The sequence below is a fragment of the Colobus angolensis genome, unplaced genomic scaffold (assembly GCF_000951035.1).
Source record: "Colobus angolensis palliatus isolate OR3802 unplaced genomic scaffold, Cang.pa_1.0 Scaffold63, whole genome shotgun sequence".
In the NCBI taxonomy this organism is placed as follows: domain Eukaryota; kingdom Metazoa; phylum Chordata; class Mammalia; order Primates; family Cercopithecidae; genus Colobus; species Colobus angolensis.
In genome coordinates this window covers 6,494,720-6,514,703 of record NW_012119932.1, presented here as the reverse complement: position 1 = coordinate 6,514,703, position 19,984 = coordinate 6,494,720, and the positions used below count along the sequence as shown (strand labels likewise).

Below are 19,984 nucleotides of genomic sequence, written 5' to 3'. Positions count from 1 at the left end.
TAAGAAAATGGTAAGTTGAATTATTCTCCCTTGATAATGTTCCAATGACAAATCCTGTGTGTAAAAATAAATAAAGTAGCCAGGTAGAAAGATCAATGTCCCAGAAGAAATTATTTTATTTTATTTTATTTTATTTTACTTATTATTCTTATTTTTTAAGACAGAGTCTCATTCTGTTGCCCTGGTTGGAGTGCAGTGGTGTGATCTCAGCTCACTGCAACCTCTGCCTGCCGAGTTCAAATGACTCCCCTGCCTCAGTCTCCCAAGGAGCTGGGATTACAGGTGCCTGCCACCATGCCTAGCTAATTTTTTGTGTCTCTCCCAAACCCAGGGTGTAGACTTTCCTTAATCTCCTTTCTTTTCTCTTGACGTCTAATTCCCAAACCATGTTTAGGTAAATTTCCTTATCTAGCTATTGTCCCAGGTAAAATCCATACCAGAGTCTTGACTATCTTGAGTCCAATGGCACCAGCTTCTTACTCTGTGTATGTTTTTATGTTTTATGTTACACATATGTTTGTAAAACAGATATGTTGCCAACATCTAAACATTAAAATATTTCAAGTAAAAATGTAGATTTGCATTTTTTCCTTGAGGACTCAGAAAGCCCTGGAAGCCCTTTGCTTGCAAATATTGCCTGGAAAATTCACTCATAGCGTGCACCCTCCAATTTCTCCCTCATGAATTTCTTCTTTCTTACCCGAGGCACACAGTAGCTTATGTAGAAAGGAAGTTTGAAACCTGTTTTAAAGTGGAGGTGGATTTTACTTATCACCTTCATGCTGTTAGTTGACTGCTTTCAGATTTTCTACAGATTATGATTGTGGAGATGGGGGCAGGAGGCATGTTAGGAATTGATTGTTTGATGATAGCTCACCTTGACTTTCATGCTGTTAGATGCATTGCTCAATACCTGGCAGACGAGAGTTCAGGAGCTGTACACTAAAAAAAGGATTGAAATAATTGTGCAAATTGTTACTGATACTCTGGAAAGCAAATGAATTTTTACATTGTCAAATTTAACTGAAAGCCCTTCTATTCAATTGTAGTTTACAGACAACTCAGCATTAATATTTTGGACTTTATGTGTTTGTTTGTTTTTTAGAGACAGAGTCTTGCTCTGTTGTCCAGGCTGGAGTGCAATGGCATTATCATAGCTCACTGCAGCCTCCAACTCCTGGGCTCAAGTGATTCTCCTGCCTCAGCCTCCCAGGTAGCTGAGGCTACAGGTTGTTATTTTGATAATAATAGAAGAGATCACGACTCTTAAAAATTAGATTCACTGCTGATAATACTGAAGCCAGATCAGATGATACTTAAGTAAAACGAAGGAGAAAGTTAAGGGTTACAGGCAGATAAGAATGGGTAAAACAGAAAGCTTTGAGTTTATTGTGGGATTTTGTTGTTGCTGTTGTTTTTAATATTAAGCTACTAAATACCATATTGCAGATTAGCAAGGAAACAAAAAATGAGTTTGGAGTAATTATTTTCCAGTTAAGGTTTGATAGGCATATGATTCACATCTTGGAACACATACTATACAATCCAACCCTTGCTGAGATGCTGTGCTGCCTAGTGGATAGATAGCTGGGCCTGTAATGGAAACAAATGAAAGTTTTGGTGATGTTTTCAGGGCAGAACAAAGAGGAAAATAAAATTCCATTAACCATTACTTAAGCGGCATGCTGTTATCTCCCTACTTTAGAGACAGATGTAAGAACCTCAGGTTTAAGGGATTGTGTGGATTTCCTGTGTGCTGGAGAAAGATACCACAGAGTGGAGAAGAGAGGAGCTTCTGTCTTTGACTCTCCTTCCAAAGGCCAGTGTGCTCTGCTCTACTTTTGCTTACCCCTGACATCTTTTCCTGCCTTGATTTTGTGTAGCGATTGCAACCACTTTCTGCTTCTATGCTTACTTTGCTTTGCTTTAATATCTCGGTTATATAAAAATGTATACCAAGTAATAAACCTATCTCTAGCTTGTTATATAGAGCAAAAATTATACTGTCGTTTAAAAGAAGTATTCATGAATGCTTTTAGGGGTCAAAATGGAAGCATGTTTTAGCCAGTGTGAAAGCTCCTTTTATTTCTCTCCTGTGGAGAGAATGTAATTGTAAAATCAATTCGCCAGGAATGTGCGATTCAATACAGATCATACACAGGCTCAGTTAAATTCAGCTTTGCTGTAATCTTGAGAAGGCAACTACTATAGACACTTGAAAATAATAAAGCTACATTGTTTTAAAAATAAAAAAAAACTTCTGTAGTTGAGAGTTTTTATTATTTCAGTTTGGCTTCCTGACATCCCTAGGATCTCGTGATGACTCACGAGACATTTTGAGGATGAATATAAACTTGTAGAAAGGATAAGAAAATAGCTTCCCGTAATCAAAGTTTTGAAAGTTTTGGTGTTTGACATGTTTTTGGTCCATATGTTCATTGACTTTGGCACTTCATACCCTTCTAAATACAGAGTCTTCTATAAAATAGTTGATCGTGACAACAATATGTTCATTCTTGTGCTAATTTGCCCAATACTGGCTATACTTCTAAATAGCTTGTTTATACATACACATACACACACATATAATCTCTTTGTTATTAGTTAAAAAGAAGTTCATTTTACAGCCTGGGTAACATAATGAGACCCTGTCTCTGCAAAACTTAAAAATAAAAAAAAAAAAAAGCCAGCTACTCTGGAGGCTAAGGCAGGAGGATCACTTGAGCCCTGGAGGTTGAGGCTGCAGTGAGCTGTGATTGCACCACTGCACTCCAGCCTGCGCAACAGAATGAGACTCTGTCTCAGAAAAAATAAAATAAAATAGAATAAATAAATAAAATAAAATTTTTAAAATAGTTTATTTTAAATGTACCTTTTAATAATACAATCTCTAATTTTATGCTGACAGAGGACCCTGCAGAGTGGCCTCACTTGCTCACAGAGAGCTCGCACAGCTCCCTTACTTGACTGCCTGTAATATTTTGAAGTTAAAGAGATCACAGTACAAGAAGGCAGGGTAAGAAAGATAGGAAAATATCAGGTGTGGAGAGGCAGACATGTTCCATAGGAAATTTTAGAGAAAGTCTGAAATTGTTCATCTTTTCTTCATTAATCGTTGATGACATTAGCCATGTAATTCACTTGGCAAAATCAGTTTTTTGAAAATCTGGCATGTAATGGTTTCATAAAAGCCTTGGGTGGCTTCTAGGAAAATATAAGGAGTTGAAAGTTGCTTGTAAATTTTCATTTTAATATTTAATCAGGACAAAGAATACCGTTTTAGAAATCCTGGGCTCTTACTCACAAGCTCTATGAAATTTTAATGGAGAGCATGTGAAGCCAGTGGTTTTGCCATAAAGTGATCATCCGTCTCCAGTGCTTCCTCTCCTGGTCTCTGAATGTTTCAGGACTGCTCTTGAGAGCTGCATATGTTGGTCCCTGCATATCCAAAGGACACTTCTGATAGACCGTGATGTGAGTCAGTCCCCTGAAGTTGTACAACCTAACCTTCCTGATGAAAACACCGTTTCATTGCTCTTGCTACTGAAACCAAAAGGCTTCGTGGTATCCTTTACTCTCCTTTTGTCCCTCACTGTCCTTATTAAATCTATGGGGAGTGTCGATAGCAGTGCCTACATAATTCTTCCAGAATCTGGCCTCTGTTCACTTCCACCACTGTTACCACTTTGGGGTGGGTCAGGGCACCTTCTCTTACCTGGAAAACTGTGATACCCTCCTCACTAGTTTCTCTGGCTCCCGTGGTCCTTCTACAGTCTTGATGTACCAGCAGCCAGTGTGATATTTTCCCAAAATAAAGGAATGTCCTTCCCTCTGCTCAAAACCTCCCAAATCTTTCTGTGTCTTTTGGACTAAAATCCAGTGTCACTGTCATGCCTTGCAAGAAATACACGCTCCCTATGATCTGCCCCTACTACCTCCCATCGCCTTTGACACGCTTGTTTGGTACTTCTGCTTCAGCTGTAGAGATAACCCTTTAACTCCTAAAATACACCAAAAGCAATTCAGTCAAGCCCTTTTCATGTGCCAGTGCATCTACCCACAGTTGCTTCCCAAATATCCACATGACAGATTCTCTTACTTCGAGTTTCTGCTGAAAAATCACCTTCTTAGAGAGAGCTTCTGTGACTCTCTTTTCTCCTAGAGACCCCCATTCCTCTCTATCTTTTTACTCTGTTTTAGTTTTCTCCTTGGTACTAACCATCTTCTAGTATGCTATAGGTTTTACGTTCGCTTGTTTTGATGCCTGTCCCTGTTCTCTAGAATGTAGGCTCTGTGAAAGAAGGGTCTTTGTATTCCTGTCTGCTGTAATTCCAGTGCCTACACAAATATAGAAAATATATCCAATTAATATCTGATGAATGAATGAATGGATTCTATCTTATCAAACAGCATGGACAATGTGTATGCCTTTGGGAGAAAATAATTTATAGGTAGTAGACGTCATTCTTAGGAATCTATTTTCTACTCTATAGTCCTCAGTTATATTAAGACTCCTAGTAGAGTTATATGTTAGTAGTGGTTTGACAGATGCAGTCATCAGAAATCATTAACCCAAGAATATGTGCATTTAAAAAAACTGGCAACAAGTTAAAGCATAACTCTTGACTGCAAATGATGATTTCTACCTAACTTCTGCTCTCTTTCCATATAGGTAGAGTATTTCACCCTTATCATTTGAGTTTGTATCGTTGTTAACAATTTACATGTTGAAGCTTGGAAAAGTCAAAATCATTTGAAAAAAATTTAAGTTGATAACTGGAAGAATCGAAGATCATTTATAGTGATCTTCCTAGAGGGTTGGTCATGTCAGATAATTTTCAGTGACAGAAAACTGTACACCATGAAGCTATCCATTTTGGTTTTGGCTAAATTTTCCTCATGTTAAATGAATCTACATCTAGGTAATTTATATATTTGGGGCTTAGTATTTGAAATGCACAGACAAAAGAATGAACTAAAGAGACACAGAAGAATGAAAAAAATGCTGCAGAAAATGAAACTTTTCTACTGGAACATTCCAATCTTTCAAATTTAATTGTACCTAGAATTAGATATTTATCTGAAATCTGGGCATGATGATGTGTACCTATAGTACTAAGGAGGCTGATGCAGGAGGATTGCTTAAACCCAGGTGTTTGAGGCTGCAGTGAGCTATGATTATGCCACTGCACTCCAGCCTGGGCAACACAGTGAGACCCAATGTCTTAAAAATACACATTTATCTGATGCCCAGAAAATTAGGATGAGCAATACTACCTCATTTTATGGAGAAACACCCATATTCTATTCTATTGGCTATTTGATATTTAACCGAGAATGTACTGATTGATACTGCTGTTTAATAAACCACCCCAAAAGATAGTGGCTTAAAACAACTCCATTTCTTATTTCTCACAAGATGCCTATGGATCAGCTTGTTGGTTCTACTGTTATGGGCTGGACCCTGCTGATCTCAGCTGAGCTTCTGAATGTGTAAGCAGTTATCTGGTGGACTGGCTGGGAGCTGGCTAGGCAACGATAACTTCTGGTGCAAAAAAAAAAAAAAAAAAAAAAATCCTTCATGTGTCTTGTATATATCTGCAGAAGACCAGCAGCATATATTTTCTTGGCTGTAGCAAGGGTTCAAGAAAGGAAGCAGTAAGCAGATTTTTAAAGTTTTGTTTGTTTGTTTGTTTTTTGCTTCAAGTTTGTTGCTGTCCTCTTTTGCCATATTATTGAGCCTGGAGTCCGAGAGGGAGAGGACCGCAGAGGTACTGGGCAGAAGGAAGCCATTGATTGAGGCCATTACTGCAATTGACCCACCACCAATAAAAAACGTGGAGGAGAGGGCTTGACACAGACACAAAACATAAAGGAAGTGGGTTGAAAGGAAGGAAAAAGATGGAGAAAAAAATAAAAATGAAAGATGGCTGGGCAAGGGAAGAAGAGATGGGGAAGAGAGATAGAAAAGTTGGAATGCGGCCAGGTGCAGTGGCTCACACCTATAATCCCAGCAATTTGGGAGGCCGAAGTGGGCGGATCACCTGAGGTCAGGAGTTCAAGACCATCCTGACCAATATGGAGAAACCTCGTCTGTATTAAAAATACAAAGTTAGCTGGGCATGGTGTCACATGCCTGTAATCTCAGCTACTCAGGAGGCTGAAGCAGGAGAATTGGTTGAACCCAGGAGGTGGTGAGCCGAGATTGCACCATGTCACTCCAGCCTGGGCAACAAGAGTGAAGAAAGAAAGAGAGAAAGAGAGAAAGAGAGAGAGAGAGAGAGAGAGAAAGAGAGAAAGAGGAGAGAGAAGAGAGAGAAAGAGGAGAGAGAAGAGAGAGAAAGAAAGAAAAGAAGGAAGGAAGGAGGGAAGGAGGGAAGGAAGGAGAAAGAAAGAAGAAAGAAAGAAAGAAAGAAAGAGAGAGAGAGAAAGAAAGAAAGAAAGAAAGAAAAGAAAGAGAAAGAAAGAAAGAAAGAAAGAAAGAAAGAAAGAAAGAAAGAAAGAAAGAAAGAAAGAAAAAGAAAGAAAGAAAGAAAAAGAAAGAAAGAAAGAAAGAGAAAGAAAGAAAGAAAGAAAGAAAGAAAGAAAGAAAGAAAGAAAGAAAGAAAGAAAGAAAGAAAAAGAAAGGAAGGAAGGAGGGAGGGAAGGAATGAAGGAAGGAGAAAGAAAGAAAAAGAAAGGAAGGAAGGAAGGAGGGAAGGAGGGAAAGAAGAAAGGAAGGGAAGGTGGAATGCATAATCTGAAGAGAGGAGAATGCTTCTGGGAGGGCTGCAGGAAACAAGACATGTGACTTAAAAAACAAGCTCCGAAATAAACATGTACTATGCATAATGATATAATAGGATTTTCCAATTGATAGCAGTATAAACTCAAGTACTGCTGTGGGTATAGGAAAAGAAGACATACAATAAATTACCACAGAATTATCTGGTAAAGCCTTTTGCAACTTGCAGAGGAAAACTGAACTCATAGATGTTGGAGAAGGGGGTAAAACGACAAATGACAGGAACAGTGGCATTTATATGATGGTAACAATAGATGCTTGCTTCTGTTAACAGATGCTGCTTAAAAATGAGATGATCATGTCTTATTAGGATACAAAAATATATAAGTGAGTTGGAATTTTTCCCTATGCTTTTCCATCTTCTTGTATGCTTTAACTGTAAGTCTGTCTTAAATACAAATTACTTTCATATTAGAGTCCTCAACATAGGGTGTAAGACTGGGAAACAGTATAATGCTCAATAAGAAAGGGGATTTCACATATTGATACTGAACTTAGATTAGTAAATCAGTAAATAAAGTATATCAGCCGATGCAGTAGCTCACAGCTGCAATCCAGCACTTTAGGAGGCAGAGGTGGGTGGATCACTTGAGGCCAGGAATTCCAGACCAGCCTGACCAACATGGTGAAACCCCATCTCCACTAAAAATACAAAAAAAATCTAACTGTGTGTGGTGACGCATGCCTGTAATCCCAGCTATTTGGGAGACTGAGGCATGAGAATAGCTTGACGAGAGGCAGAGGTTACACTCCAGCCTGGGAGATGGAGTGAGACTGTCTCAAAAATAAAAAATAAAGTACGTCAGACTGGGATATAAATCTTTGTTTTGTTTTGCTTGTTTTGTGTGTTTCTGTTATCCAAATACCAGAAGACTAATTTATATTGGTAAAGAATTGAGCATAGTGACACAAACTGGTTAAGAATTGAGCATACTGACAAAATTTGCAAACACTTTAACGTTGTTTAAGAGAGACCTGAAATAGTACATTAAGGGAAAATGTCATCTTCTATTTACTTGTTTCAAGGTAATTCCACAAATTCCAAAAGCAATGAACTTTTTTCTTAATTTTTCCATTTCAACAAAATAGCTCTTTTCACAGTTTCATGATGTCTTGGTCAAAAATAAGTCAGAGAGTTTTTATTATATATTATATTATATTATATTATATTATATTATATTATATTATATTATATTATATATTCTCTCCAACTTATCCCCTTCTTATTGTTATGCTGTTTATTATGGCTTATACAGCAATATCTGATCTAACATATTATTTAATGAATTACCCACAGATGGCCCAAAATCTGCTTATTCTGCCTAAAGATGTTTTTGGTGCATTTACTCTTTTCTTTTACTGTCCTGTTTCTTTGTTTATTGAAGATGGTTTCATTCCCATTTTTGTTTCTATAAAACTGATAATAAAGAGAGTAATCATATCTCCAGTGAATCTTTTCTGAATCTGGAAAAATGGATCCCAAGAGTTCATGTCATTTATAACTCTCTTATCATTTTTCATATATTCTCAATGTATCATATTTTTTTAACTGTAAATCTGTAAATATTAGAAATATCTATCGTATTCAGATCTTGGTTTCATTGAGATTCAAATACAAGAACTGTCACACTGAGATGACCATAAGAGCTTTAGAAGTCTTTCATAGTAGTTTCAACCAAAATGGTGAAATGATTGCCAAATTTAATTAGCAACGAATCAATGATGATATTGTCAAATGTATATTTAACAGTGCATTTATTTGTTTTTCTCTAGGTTTTATATCTATAAGACTGCTTATAAACAAGGATTTTCTCAAATTGTATAAAAACAAATATACAATGAAGTTTTTTTTGGAAAACAAAGAGTAAGAGGAGAATCTCTGTTTCCAAAATTATAGCCAGCACTAAATGCATTCATGATGTGCCTATATGTGTGATAAGTTTGTAGCATCTAGCTTCAATTATATTCTCTGATAATCTATTACTTTCAACATCAAGTAGCCATCTTTAGAACCAGGAACTATCTGTCTCTTCTATTCATTCAATAGCACTAAACTAATGTAATTTTTTGGTTTTATATGTCCCTCTTTTCTAATACTTTGGGCTCCCTCTCTAGTCTTTTATCTCCTTCCCGTGGTTTTGTCCATGAAACAAGAGGATCCTACTACCTTTCTTTCCTGTAAGAAATTCAGATCTAACATATAGCAACCTGCTTTTTTTTTTTTTTTTTTTTTTTCCAGATTCCTGTCTTGGTCACACAGATAAGTTCAACCAATCATCCAGTGAAAGTCGGACTGTCGGATGCATTTGTCGTTGTCCACAGGATCCAACAAATTCCCAGTACGTAGAAGAAGGGCGGTCACAATGAGTGAGCCTCTCTGGAGATAAATTTAAAGGAGATTGATCTCAGGCAGATGTACCTGAAGAAAAAAAATGGCTAATTAATTAGCCAACTGATGCTTGTTAATTCTGTGGTTTGGTGTTTCTTTTTTTTTTGAAACGGAGTCTCGCTCTGCCGCCCAGGCTGGAGTGCAGTGGCCGGATCTCAGCTCACTGCAAGCTCCGACTCCCGGGTTCACGCCATTCTCCTGCCTCAGCCTCCCGAGTAGCTGGGACTACAGGCGCCCGCCATGTCGCCCGGCTAGTTTTTTGTATTTTTAGTAGAGACGGGGTTTCGCCATGTTAGCCAGGATGGTCTCGATCACCTGACCTCGTGATCCGCCCGTCTCGGCCTCCCAAAGTGCTGGGATTACAGGCTTGAGCCACCACGCCCGGCCTGTGGTTTGGTTTATAACTCCTATTGGGTTATCTCTGTCACCCTTGAACTGACTCAGGTAAAGAGAAATTAAATAGCCAAGCCAAGAATGTGTAATTTTGGATTCTTTTTCTTGTTTCTTTTTCCTGTCTTCTGATTTGGGGTCTTACTCTGTCACCCAGGCTGGAGTGCAGTGGTGCAGTCACAACTCACTGCAGCCTTGACCACCCAAGCTCAAATGATCCTCCTGCCTCAGCATCTTGAGTAGCTGGGACCACAAACATGTGCCACTATCCTTGGCTGTTTATTATTATTGTTGTTATTATTATTTGAAGAAATGAGATCTTGCTATGTTGCCCAGGTTGGTCTTGAACTCCCGAGCTCAAGTGGTCCTACTGCCTCAGCCTCCCAAAGTGCTGAGATTACATATATGAGCCACTGTGCCCAGCCAGATTGTTTGGGATAGTTGGCTTGACTAAGCAGATAGAGTTCTTTTATTAATAAGAATGACATAAACAGTGACAGATTATTGGATTGATAGACATATGACTTTTATGTATGTTTATCTTAAGTTTCTGAGCAAAACCACAGCTTTGTGCTATCTTATATTTAATGTATTTGTGTAAAACTGTTTGGGAGTCTAAAGGAAGATGCAAGAAAAAGTACAAATTAAATTTTTTAAAAAGTACAAAGTAAATAAAAATCTGGATGTAGCTATACTTACCACCAGAGAAAATATATATTTTCTTTAAATTATGGTTGCCTATCTAGTCGAGTTTACATTTTATGGAATAAAAAGGGATGTGTTACTTTGGATAACTGTTTGTTATATCAGAAACTAAAATGCAGACTGAATTAGCCATTCTGACCCTATAAATAGGCATCTGTCGAAAGCTTCTGGTTTTTGAATCTCCTTCACTCCAAGAACAGTCCTGAGAGCTGCTTTGGTGTGGTAGCAAACGAAGGTCGGGTGGGAGTGTTTGTGTCCTACGTGTTCTTATTTAAAGAAAGGGGAGATAACAAAATATATCTCAAGATGAGATCATTTTTTCTCTTTTGCTCAAAGTTCTTTTCCTTCTTTTATTTGATTACAGTGGTAGATAATTTATCACATGCTCATGTTCTTCGGTTGTGACTTGAGGTGATTGTACTTACTTATGCCAACTCTCAAATATAGACAGCAACTGGAGTGGAAGCTATACTTTTTAAAGCAATGGATCAGCAGAAACATTATAGGGGTTATCTCACCACTGTGAGATATCTTAGAACTGAATGCTTATGTTATAACTAAATGGCATTGATACCTGGTGGTTCTGCTTGGTGAAGGACATGGATTTTCTCCTTGTTAGCCAGGAATTTGTGGGAGGCAATATTCAAGGGAATTGTTAAATCAAAGCAGGTTTTCCAGAAACTAAATTGTACTGTGAACAAAGCAAGGATACATGAGTATGTGTAGGCAACATAAAAGCATCCTGACAGAGCTCTTAAATAAGAGGCCGAGCCCTGGGACAGCTAAAGTTGGTTTCTGTCTGAGGACGGCCGTTCTCACATTCTTTCTTTCAGAGTTGTTAAATCAAGTATGGTTTGAGTCAGTTATTGCACAAGTAAAAAGAAACACTAGTTTTAGTTTATTTGTTGGTTCTTTTCTTTTATTGCCGAAAAAAATTATTTGCAGCTTACTCAGCAGGGCTTTTAGTCCATATTGTTGTTCTAATATAATATTGCTTAAAAAAAAACAACCAAAATACCAAAAATTTTTCTTACAAATGTATTTTAATATGCAAGTATTATGTTGGTATATTCCCAATGTTAAAATTGTACTTAGATATCTGGGCCCTAAAGTGTAATTTTGCACCCCTTGTTAGGCTGTCAAAGGATAACTATTATGTATAGGTGGAAAATATTTTCAAATACAAATCTCATTTAATAAATTGGCAACATTTATATGAATTTCCAGACCAGGTCATGTCTAAAGTTTGGGACTCAGCAGTTATCCAAAAGAACTTAATTCAAACTTAGAGTTCAGAGAAAAATGTCCCTCAATTTGCATACTGAAAAGCAGTCACATTTTCTGTTAACCTTACTGTTCCATCCTGAGAAAATTAGCCAAGAAGGAATGAAAGATTTGGGTCTCTAGTTCTGCCATTGTTGCTGTTAGATGGGACCATATTTATGCAAGAAAATTAGAATCAATACGTTCTACTTAAAAATCGTTTGGGAACAAAAAACTTTATCTCCTTAAAAGTCTCTCCCACATTTGTAAAGTATAACTGTGTCTGTTACATGAGCTTCTGTATAACAAGAGATATATGGTTGCATTGTATTCTCAGCTAACAAAAAGCGCATCTTTGTGCCAGAGATTAGGATAACTCAAGATTAGCACAACGCAGGTTATACAAGTACAGTTCTTTTGTGAGAAATAAGTTGATTCCTACAGACCTATGTTATATATTCAGCAATCAGAATTTAGACCGATATAAGTCCTTTTCAAAATTCAGTTCCCTTATTTAGCAACACTCACTATTAGGAATTGTCTTTGTAGAGAATTTAAATACTTTGCCTCTGTTAACATTTCTCCCCCCACCAAGTGGATTTAGGGAACAACTGATTATTATCCTGAGTAGTGAGTAGTTTCATTTCTTCTGCATTGCAAGATGTGTTACATAGAACCCTGATCTCATAAGATCAATTTTCTATTCTGTTAATCATTTTGGTTACACAGGTTATATTACCTAAACCTCTGGCTTCATGTAGCCATGGGAACATGGGAATGTGAGCTAAAGCCTGGAAAAGAGTATTTCCCAGTAGATCATCATTACTATAGCATTCTTATCAGATTTGGTGAAGGTTTGGTAAAGCATTCAAAATGCTGTAAAGCAATTTTAATTTATTTATTATTAAAATTTCTCCCCATTCATTCTTCCTCACAACAACAAAACACTTGCTTTTCAGTTTTTAAAGACCCCCAAATAGTAAATGATTTCAATGTAAATTTCAAGTGTAATTAATTAAAGCAGCTTTATTTTCTTTCATAAAAGATCAGGTGATCTGATAGTTTCAATATCAAAGGGAATTCAGGCATTGTTAGTAAATTGAAAATTGATAAATCCTTCTGAGAGAAATACCTTTGCCCCCTCAAAATGAAAGGGAAAGGTCTGTGGTAAAACTAAGGCTTATGTTTAAAAAGGTGGAAATTAAAAGTAAAGAAAGTATAAGAAATATTGTCATTTGATTATTGGTCATGAAACGTTAAAGTTTTATTTAATTTCTGTAACTTTCTTTCTACATAAAATGAGCATCTTAGTACCTAAAATACCATGTATACACAGCATGCATTACCTAGCAGAGAGTATGTAGTATACTTGTAGTATAAAAACAGCGATACTAACTTAGATGTCACTGCCAAGTCCGGGTGCCCATCAGAGTGGAACCACAGGAGATTCCCACTAAGAAACACAGTGACAGTGTCTCTCTGGGACTTCAATGCTTTCTGACTATGTGGTTGTGTGTTGCTTTATGTCTCTTCATATGACTTGAGTCTGCCTGTCTGTCCATCTGTATGTCTCTAAATCACTGGTTTTCATAAAATGTATTTGTAAAACTTTAGAAACAGAAAGAAACATAGAGATCAGCTAATTCAATATCCACAGGTACAGCTCTGAAAAACAGGTCTAAGTATAGGACCGACTGTGGTTGTTCATTTCAGAAATATGAATGTAAAAATATACTTATTATGATTAGAAGCATAGCACATTATAATTCTGAGTAATTTGTAAATTAACAGGAACCCCAAGAAGGAAAATTTAAATTACCTAGAAATCTACTACAGAGAAATCGCAATAAATGTTTTCACGTATCTGTATCCAACTATTTATCTGTAATATACACATATATGAACATACACACACATTAAGAAAATTGGCATTATGCTGTAAATAATTCTGCCCCCGTTTTCACCTTCATATATAAAACATATTTTACACTGTTAAATATCTGTCCGAAATGTCATTAATAGCTATAACAAATTTCTTTGTTTCATAATTTATGTAACCTGTCACTAAAGAGGTTGGTTACATAGTTTGCATCTCATATTATCAGTAAAATGGTGCTAAATATCCTTGTTTTTACATTTTTGCATGTATCTGATTCTCAAAAAGTGAATTTGTAGATGCTGAATGTTAATATTGTTTTGAATGTATTTTGACACATTGCTTCCATCAAGGTTGAAGCAGTTTACTACCCATCGTTATGTTAGAAATATCCCATTTCCCAAAGTGCTTTCTAATATTCATTCTTAACTCTACAAATTTGATAAGCACGAAATAGTATTTCATTGTTGCTCTAATTGTCTTTCGATTACCAGAAAGTTTTAACACTGTCATATATTCCTATGTCGTTTGTAATTTCCATAAGTTCTTGGTAAATAGCTCTATTAAGTAATTCTTTCTCAGCCTCAGCTTATGTCCTTCCACATCCTTACACAACATGCAGAGGTCTTCCTGAATACATGCACAATTCTCACTAGTGCCACTTGCACTAGTTTGTTTCTCTCTCCTCCAATGTAACACTTTGAATTTCAAGCATAATCTCTGGGGTGCTGACTTACCCCATCAGGCCTCACTGTTTCTCTACCTTCCGAGCTTAATGAGTCTAATCTTCCCAGCAAGAAACTCGGAAAATCCACTCATGCCTTGTGGTTCTTTAATCTGGAAAAGATAAGGCCATGCCATTTAAGTAAAGAGATAGTTACATTAACACACACATGTGGAGCCGTGTTCCAATCTGGAAAGCAGCTGACCTCACTTAAAATGCTTCTACTCCAAGTTATGACGGTGACTATATCTGAATACCTTAGAATATTCCTTTATTTTTCTCACTCACAGTGTATTATTTGGTACTTTCTTAAGGTCAAGCCTCTTTGTATCAGTATCTGCTGTTTTAAACGTATTGACATTGTTTGTGCTACAATGCACCTTTGCTTTGCTGTTTATTATTCACAGCTCCATAAGAAACATTAAACATTTTCAGAAATAAAACTGACAACTAGTAGAGCAAATATATTTTAAAAATACTACAAAGAGGGTCATTGAACTCTTTGAGGAACAATTGTAGGTATATATTTTGCTATATGTGGTCTTTTGATAAGCTTACAGACCAGGCACCACTTTTTTTCTTTTTTTAGACGGAGTCTAACTCTTTTGCCCAGGCTGGAGTGCAGTGGCTAGATCTTGGCTCACTGCAACCTCCGCCTCCGGGGTTCAAGCGCTTCTCCTGCCTCAGTCTCCCAAGTAGCTGGGATTACAGGTGCATCCACCACGCCCAGCTAATTTTTGTATTTTTAGTAGAGACAGGATTTCACTATGTTGGCCAGGATGATCTTGAACTCCTGACCTCAAGTGATCCACCTGCTTCAGCCTCCCGTAGTGCTGGAATTACTGGTGTGAGCCACCATGCCCGACCCAGGCAGCAATTTTTTCATATTACTTTTAGACAGTGAACAGAATAACCTTAACAAACAAAAACACAGCTTTGCCCATGAAATATACAACCTATCTTAAGCTTTAATTAAAAATAATAACAATAGCGTAGACCAGTATGCTGTTCAGAACTTCCTGTGCTAATAGAAATGTTGTGAACCTGAATCGTATCATGCGATCTCACTAGTCACATGTGGCTACTACGAACTTGCAATATGATTAGTGAGCCTGAGCAACTGAATTTTTAATTGAATTTAATTCATTAATTTTATGTTAAATAGCCATATGTGCCTAGTGGCTATCATGTTGGATAGGGGAACCATAGACCATATCCACATATTTAAATAAAATATTAAATACTAAGCATAATACTTACATAAACATTGTTTTTATTTCTTCTTTGCTTAGGATACAGGCCTTAGAATATTAGCTATGATTAAATAATAAATTTTCAAATATAAGTGTATTTATTAAATAACAGCATTTCAAACATAATCATTTTAACTAATTTTTCCCATAGAAAACAATTTGCAATTTTGATTCCGTGGTAGAACACATTCACTATAATTATGTAGCAGCCATAATGAAAATATGTGGTCAAAACTTATGAAAAATATAAATAATCTTGAAAAAACTTGAACTTGTTTATTTTATAATATTTTCTAGAACCCAGTTCAAGCCCTTTCAGAGGAACTGGGCCTCATTTGTTATTTTCAGAGTTGTAGTCTTCTCATTCACTTAAAAACAGATCAATCAACAGATCTCCAGTAAATTGTGTCATCTTACCTTTGCTCACCTCAAAATGGAAAACGCTTCAAAATTATTCATTTTTCAGAAGATAAAATTGCTTCTGTTTATAGCACAATTTCATTAGGTGCTTACACTCTCAAGTATGCGCTAGCTCACCAAAGGCTCAACAAAAGCAGAAATAAATAGAAATCATGATGTTTTCTCATAAAATAACTATTCATGAAGCACTTCCAAGATAAAGGGCATTGCATAAAATGATATTTTATTAGTTTAATGCATACATTTCTAATGTAAGCTAGTTGACTGACCCTGACTTGATTTTTAAAGACAAGCAAAATTCTAAAAATTTTCTGGACATAGAAATCACTGATTAATCAATTTTTACATATTTGAGAATTTTTCTAAAATTGTTATGAACAAGAAAGGCTTTCTTCAGGGACTTGTGGTTAAATTCTTTTATTTCATTTTCTTTATTTATTAACATATAATCCTATACAATACTCTTAGAGACAGTAAATTTTTAACAATTTAGAACTGTGTCTAGCTGGGAGCAGTGGCCTGTGCATGTAATCCCAGCGTTTTGGTTGGCCGAGGTGGGAGGATCACTTGAGCCCGCCAGTTCCAGACCAGCCTGGAAGGAAGACATTGGAGACTGGGAAGGGTGGGAGCAGGGAGAGAGTTTTGGGGATGAGAAATTAGTTATTGGGTACAATGTACACTATTTGGGTGACAGGAGCGCCAAAAGCACAGACTTCACCACTACACGATATATCCATGTAACAACACTGCACTTCTACCCCTTACATTTATACAAATTTTAAAAAAGAAAGAAAGAAAAGGAAAAACATTTGCTTCAAAAGCTGCCTCTAAGGCCTTCATTTTGGGATATTGTTTTCTGAGCCTCAACACACCCAATTCAATTTAATGAAGTCACAGTCTCCTTTGTGAAAAGAAAAAGAGAAAAAAAAAAAAGAGAGATGTAATGACTTGGCAAATACATATCACGCCTTCTTCCCGTAAATCTCAGGAGCAGAGAGGCATGTCCCCCTGCAAAAACACCAGGTTCAGAACAAGCGGCCCTCAGTTGTCACAGGCCCTCAGCCCACCTGCCACACTGGCCCACTGTGACACTGCATGGACCATTTACTGTCCCACTGCTGGTTCTGGTTCTCTTTTTGTTCCTTAATCATTTGTTTCTTTTACTGATGCCTAATACTTTACATATGGGGACATGTGAGTATTTATTAACTGCATAGACTATGTAATGATCAGGTCAGGGTATTTGGGGTATCCATCACCTCGAGTATTTATCAGTTAATGTCTTAGGAACATGTCAAGTCCAGAGCAAAGTAATTATCAAAGGAAGGCAGGAAATGCAGCTGGTTTAAGCCATTAGTAAAGTATATGTGAGAGAAAAAGAAATGTGAAGGTTGTTTTAGGTCATATTTTTTATTTCCTTTATGCTTACTCAAGTAACTTAGGAACTCTGGCCATTTAAGTTTTACCAGTGTCCTGAAACTTTGCCAGCAATGAGGGCATGTTGACAGGACAATCTAAAAGGCTTAAATTAGCATTTCATGCTCAACTAAGGTTTATGTTTTATTGAATGCCTAATGACATTATTATTTCAGAGAATTAGAACTACAGAGAGAAATTTTTAAAATGATTCTGGCAAATGCATTTTTTATTTGTAACTGCTTTATTTAACAACTCCAACTAGCTAATTCTGCTAATGCATTGCACTTTTCTGAGGGAAGCTTGTAGCCACTATAATAGTGTCAATTGTATCTCAAGAGTCTCTTTTCTCCTGAGTCTTCATGCTGGAAATGAATCTTGTAGTTATACGATACAGGCTATTTCCATTAAAGAGTATTCAATAAACAGTGTTTGTGCTGGACTCGATTTGAACCAGAAAAGAAATAAGATACAACCATATGGAGCCAGTCATTAAGCATTGGCAACACATAAATAGAGAAATGTTAACAAATCATTCATTTGACAATTCAGACAAAATATTATAATACTTATACAATATAAGAGTAAGGCAAGTTAGGCAATTTCTCGTATAGTCTCTGTGTGAATGTTAAGCTTTCAAGGCAGGAAAATGAACTAGATCATGGCTAATCATGCCTCAAGGTACTCATTAGTCTGTGTTCACTCCAGCTAGAGTGGATATTGATCAAAGAAGATTCTTGGTGTTTCCATATGATCACATTGTCCTTTCTGCTGGTATTGATCAGGCTTTCTAAAACATGCAATATTTGCACTTTGCTACACATCACTGTAAGATTTTGATCACATTGTCTCTATGTTAATCTACTCAAATTTAATTTTTCTTAACTTTTAAAAGGCACTGATCGGTGAGTATTGATCTATTTAAGTTGAATCACCATCACTAAGACTGAACGTTTAATTCAACTTTATTTTGGCTTATTCTTGGAGAAGACCCATGAGTAAAATATATTTTTGGAATCATATGAAAGCTTCTAGCATTGGCAGGGGTAACCAGAATTCTAATTACTTGTTTCTTACAGAAGTATCTCTGAAATACTACATAAATGAGCATTTGGAAGTCATCGTTAATTGGCAGGTCATCGAACAAAAGTAATTCTCATTAATTTGGATTTTGTTCAATTCATCTCCTCACAATATGTAGAGGTCTCTGAGCAGGTAATAGAACTAGCATAGCAAAAGAAGGTCACACTTTCTCTTTACTCCATATGCACGATCAATAACTCTCAGAAGCTTCTCAATCATTGTTAGTAGTTGAGAATTTCAAAGTGTAACATGAAATAGAAGGAATACTAGTATTTTAAGCACCAAGTAACATGACAGATTCTGTGCAAACTTTAGTGTGAAGACTCAAGAACCCCCATCCTAGTGATCTTATGGAAAGGCCACATTATTTATTTATTTATAAGGACTTGATGCTTTAGCAAAATACATGGGAAAGCAATACATAGGAATGAATTCTATTTAGACACAGACAGAAGATGAGCCATCTTTTTATTTGTTTTAAAAGCTAGAAAAAAAGATGTGATTTATATACTTCGTGAAACCTTACTATGTACCATGGAACCAGTATTTCCTCTGTTTTTTTAATGAAGTCTACTTTTTGAAGAATGTATATGCATCTTTCAGTTATACCAAAATTTCACTGTATTAGAATTCTTAAACAGTGTTTTTCAATCTGATACCGCTGAGATATTTTCAGGCAGTGACCCACAGCCACATCAAGTCACAAAAGGGTTTGCTTCGACCCTTTCCCCACCCCTTGTGCAATACAATTTCATGGTGAATAACTAGAAGTAGATAAAAAGATATGAGTAGAGAAAAGGAGAGATACTTGTAGAAGTAAAAATTTGACAGCCTCTGCAAATTCTCGGATGAGTAGGTATCTTCCTTTTCTGAACACTTCTACTAAAAGGTAACTCACTATCATCTGGGCCACCACATTCCCTGCTCTATATTTTAGAGGAGGTCATCGTTGGGTCTAATGATTTCAATATAAATTTAACTTTCTCTAAGTGAAAAATGGAGAATAATTACTAGAAGTTTGATTCCAGGATTGTAGTGTGATTTCAGTAGGTTTGGATCTATCGAGATTATTAACTGCAGCATATAACTTGTATGATCTGAGGTTGTCATATTAAAGTTAGACAAAAATTGTATCTAATATGTAATGAGCATTTACAATGTGAAAGGGACTGTCTAGCAATTTTCCTATATTATCTCATTTTAATCCTCAAAGCAATGCAGTAATATAGGTGCTATTATCCCTATTTCATAGATGAGGAAACTGAGGCACAGAAAAGCTAGCAAAGGAGCCCAAGGTAACACAGATTCCTCACAGCAAAACTGGGGTTTGAACGCAGACAGAATGTTCCAGAGCACATATTATTAACCACTATGACATTACTTCCCCAAATTGGATACTGTGATATTTTAAAAATAACTTATGGACAGGCTTAGTGGCTCACACCTGTAATCTCAACACTTTGGGAGACCAAAGTAGGAAGATTGCTTGAGCCCAGGAGTGGGCTCAGCCTGGGCAACATGGCAAGACCTTGTTTCTACCAAAAACAGTTTTAACAAATTAACTAGGCATGGGAGTGCATGCCTGTAATCGCATCACTTTGGGAGGCCGAAGCAGGAGGATCACTTGAGTCCAGGAGTTCAAGACCATCCTGGGCAACATAACCAGACTCCATTTTTACAA

The 19,984-nt window shown here is 36.6% G+C and overlaps 1 protein-coding gene across 2 annotated transcripts in view; it reads left to right on the top strand.

Annotated features, from left to right (window-relative positions):
* Positions 1-19,984, top strand: part of PLXDC2 (plexin domain containing 2) — a 453,731-nt gene that overhangs the window by 335,315 nt on the left and 98,432 nt on the right. For both annotated transcript variants that reach the window (XM_011963864.1, XM_011963863.1), the window contains one exon: positions 9,024-9,123. In XM_011963864.1, coding sequence (XP_011819254.1) covers positions 9,024-9,123 — 100 coding nt within the window. The remainder of the gene's footprint in view (positions 1-9,023; positions 9,124-19,984) is intronic.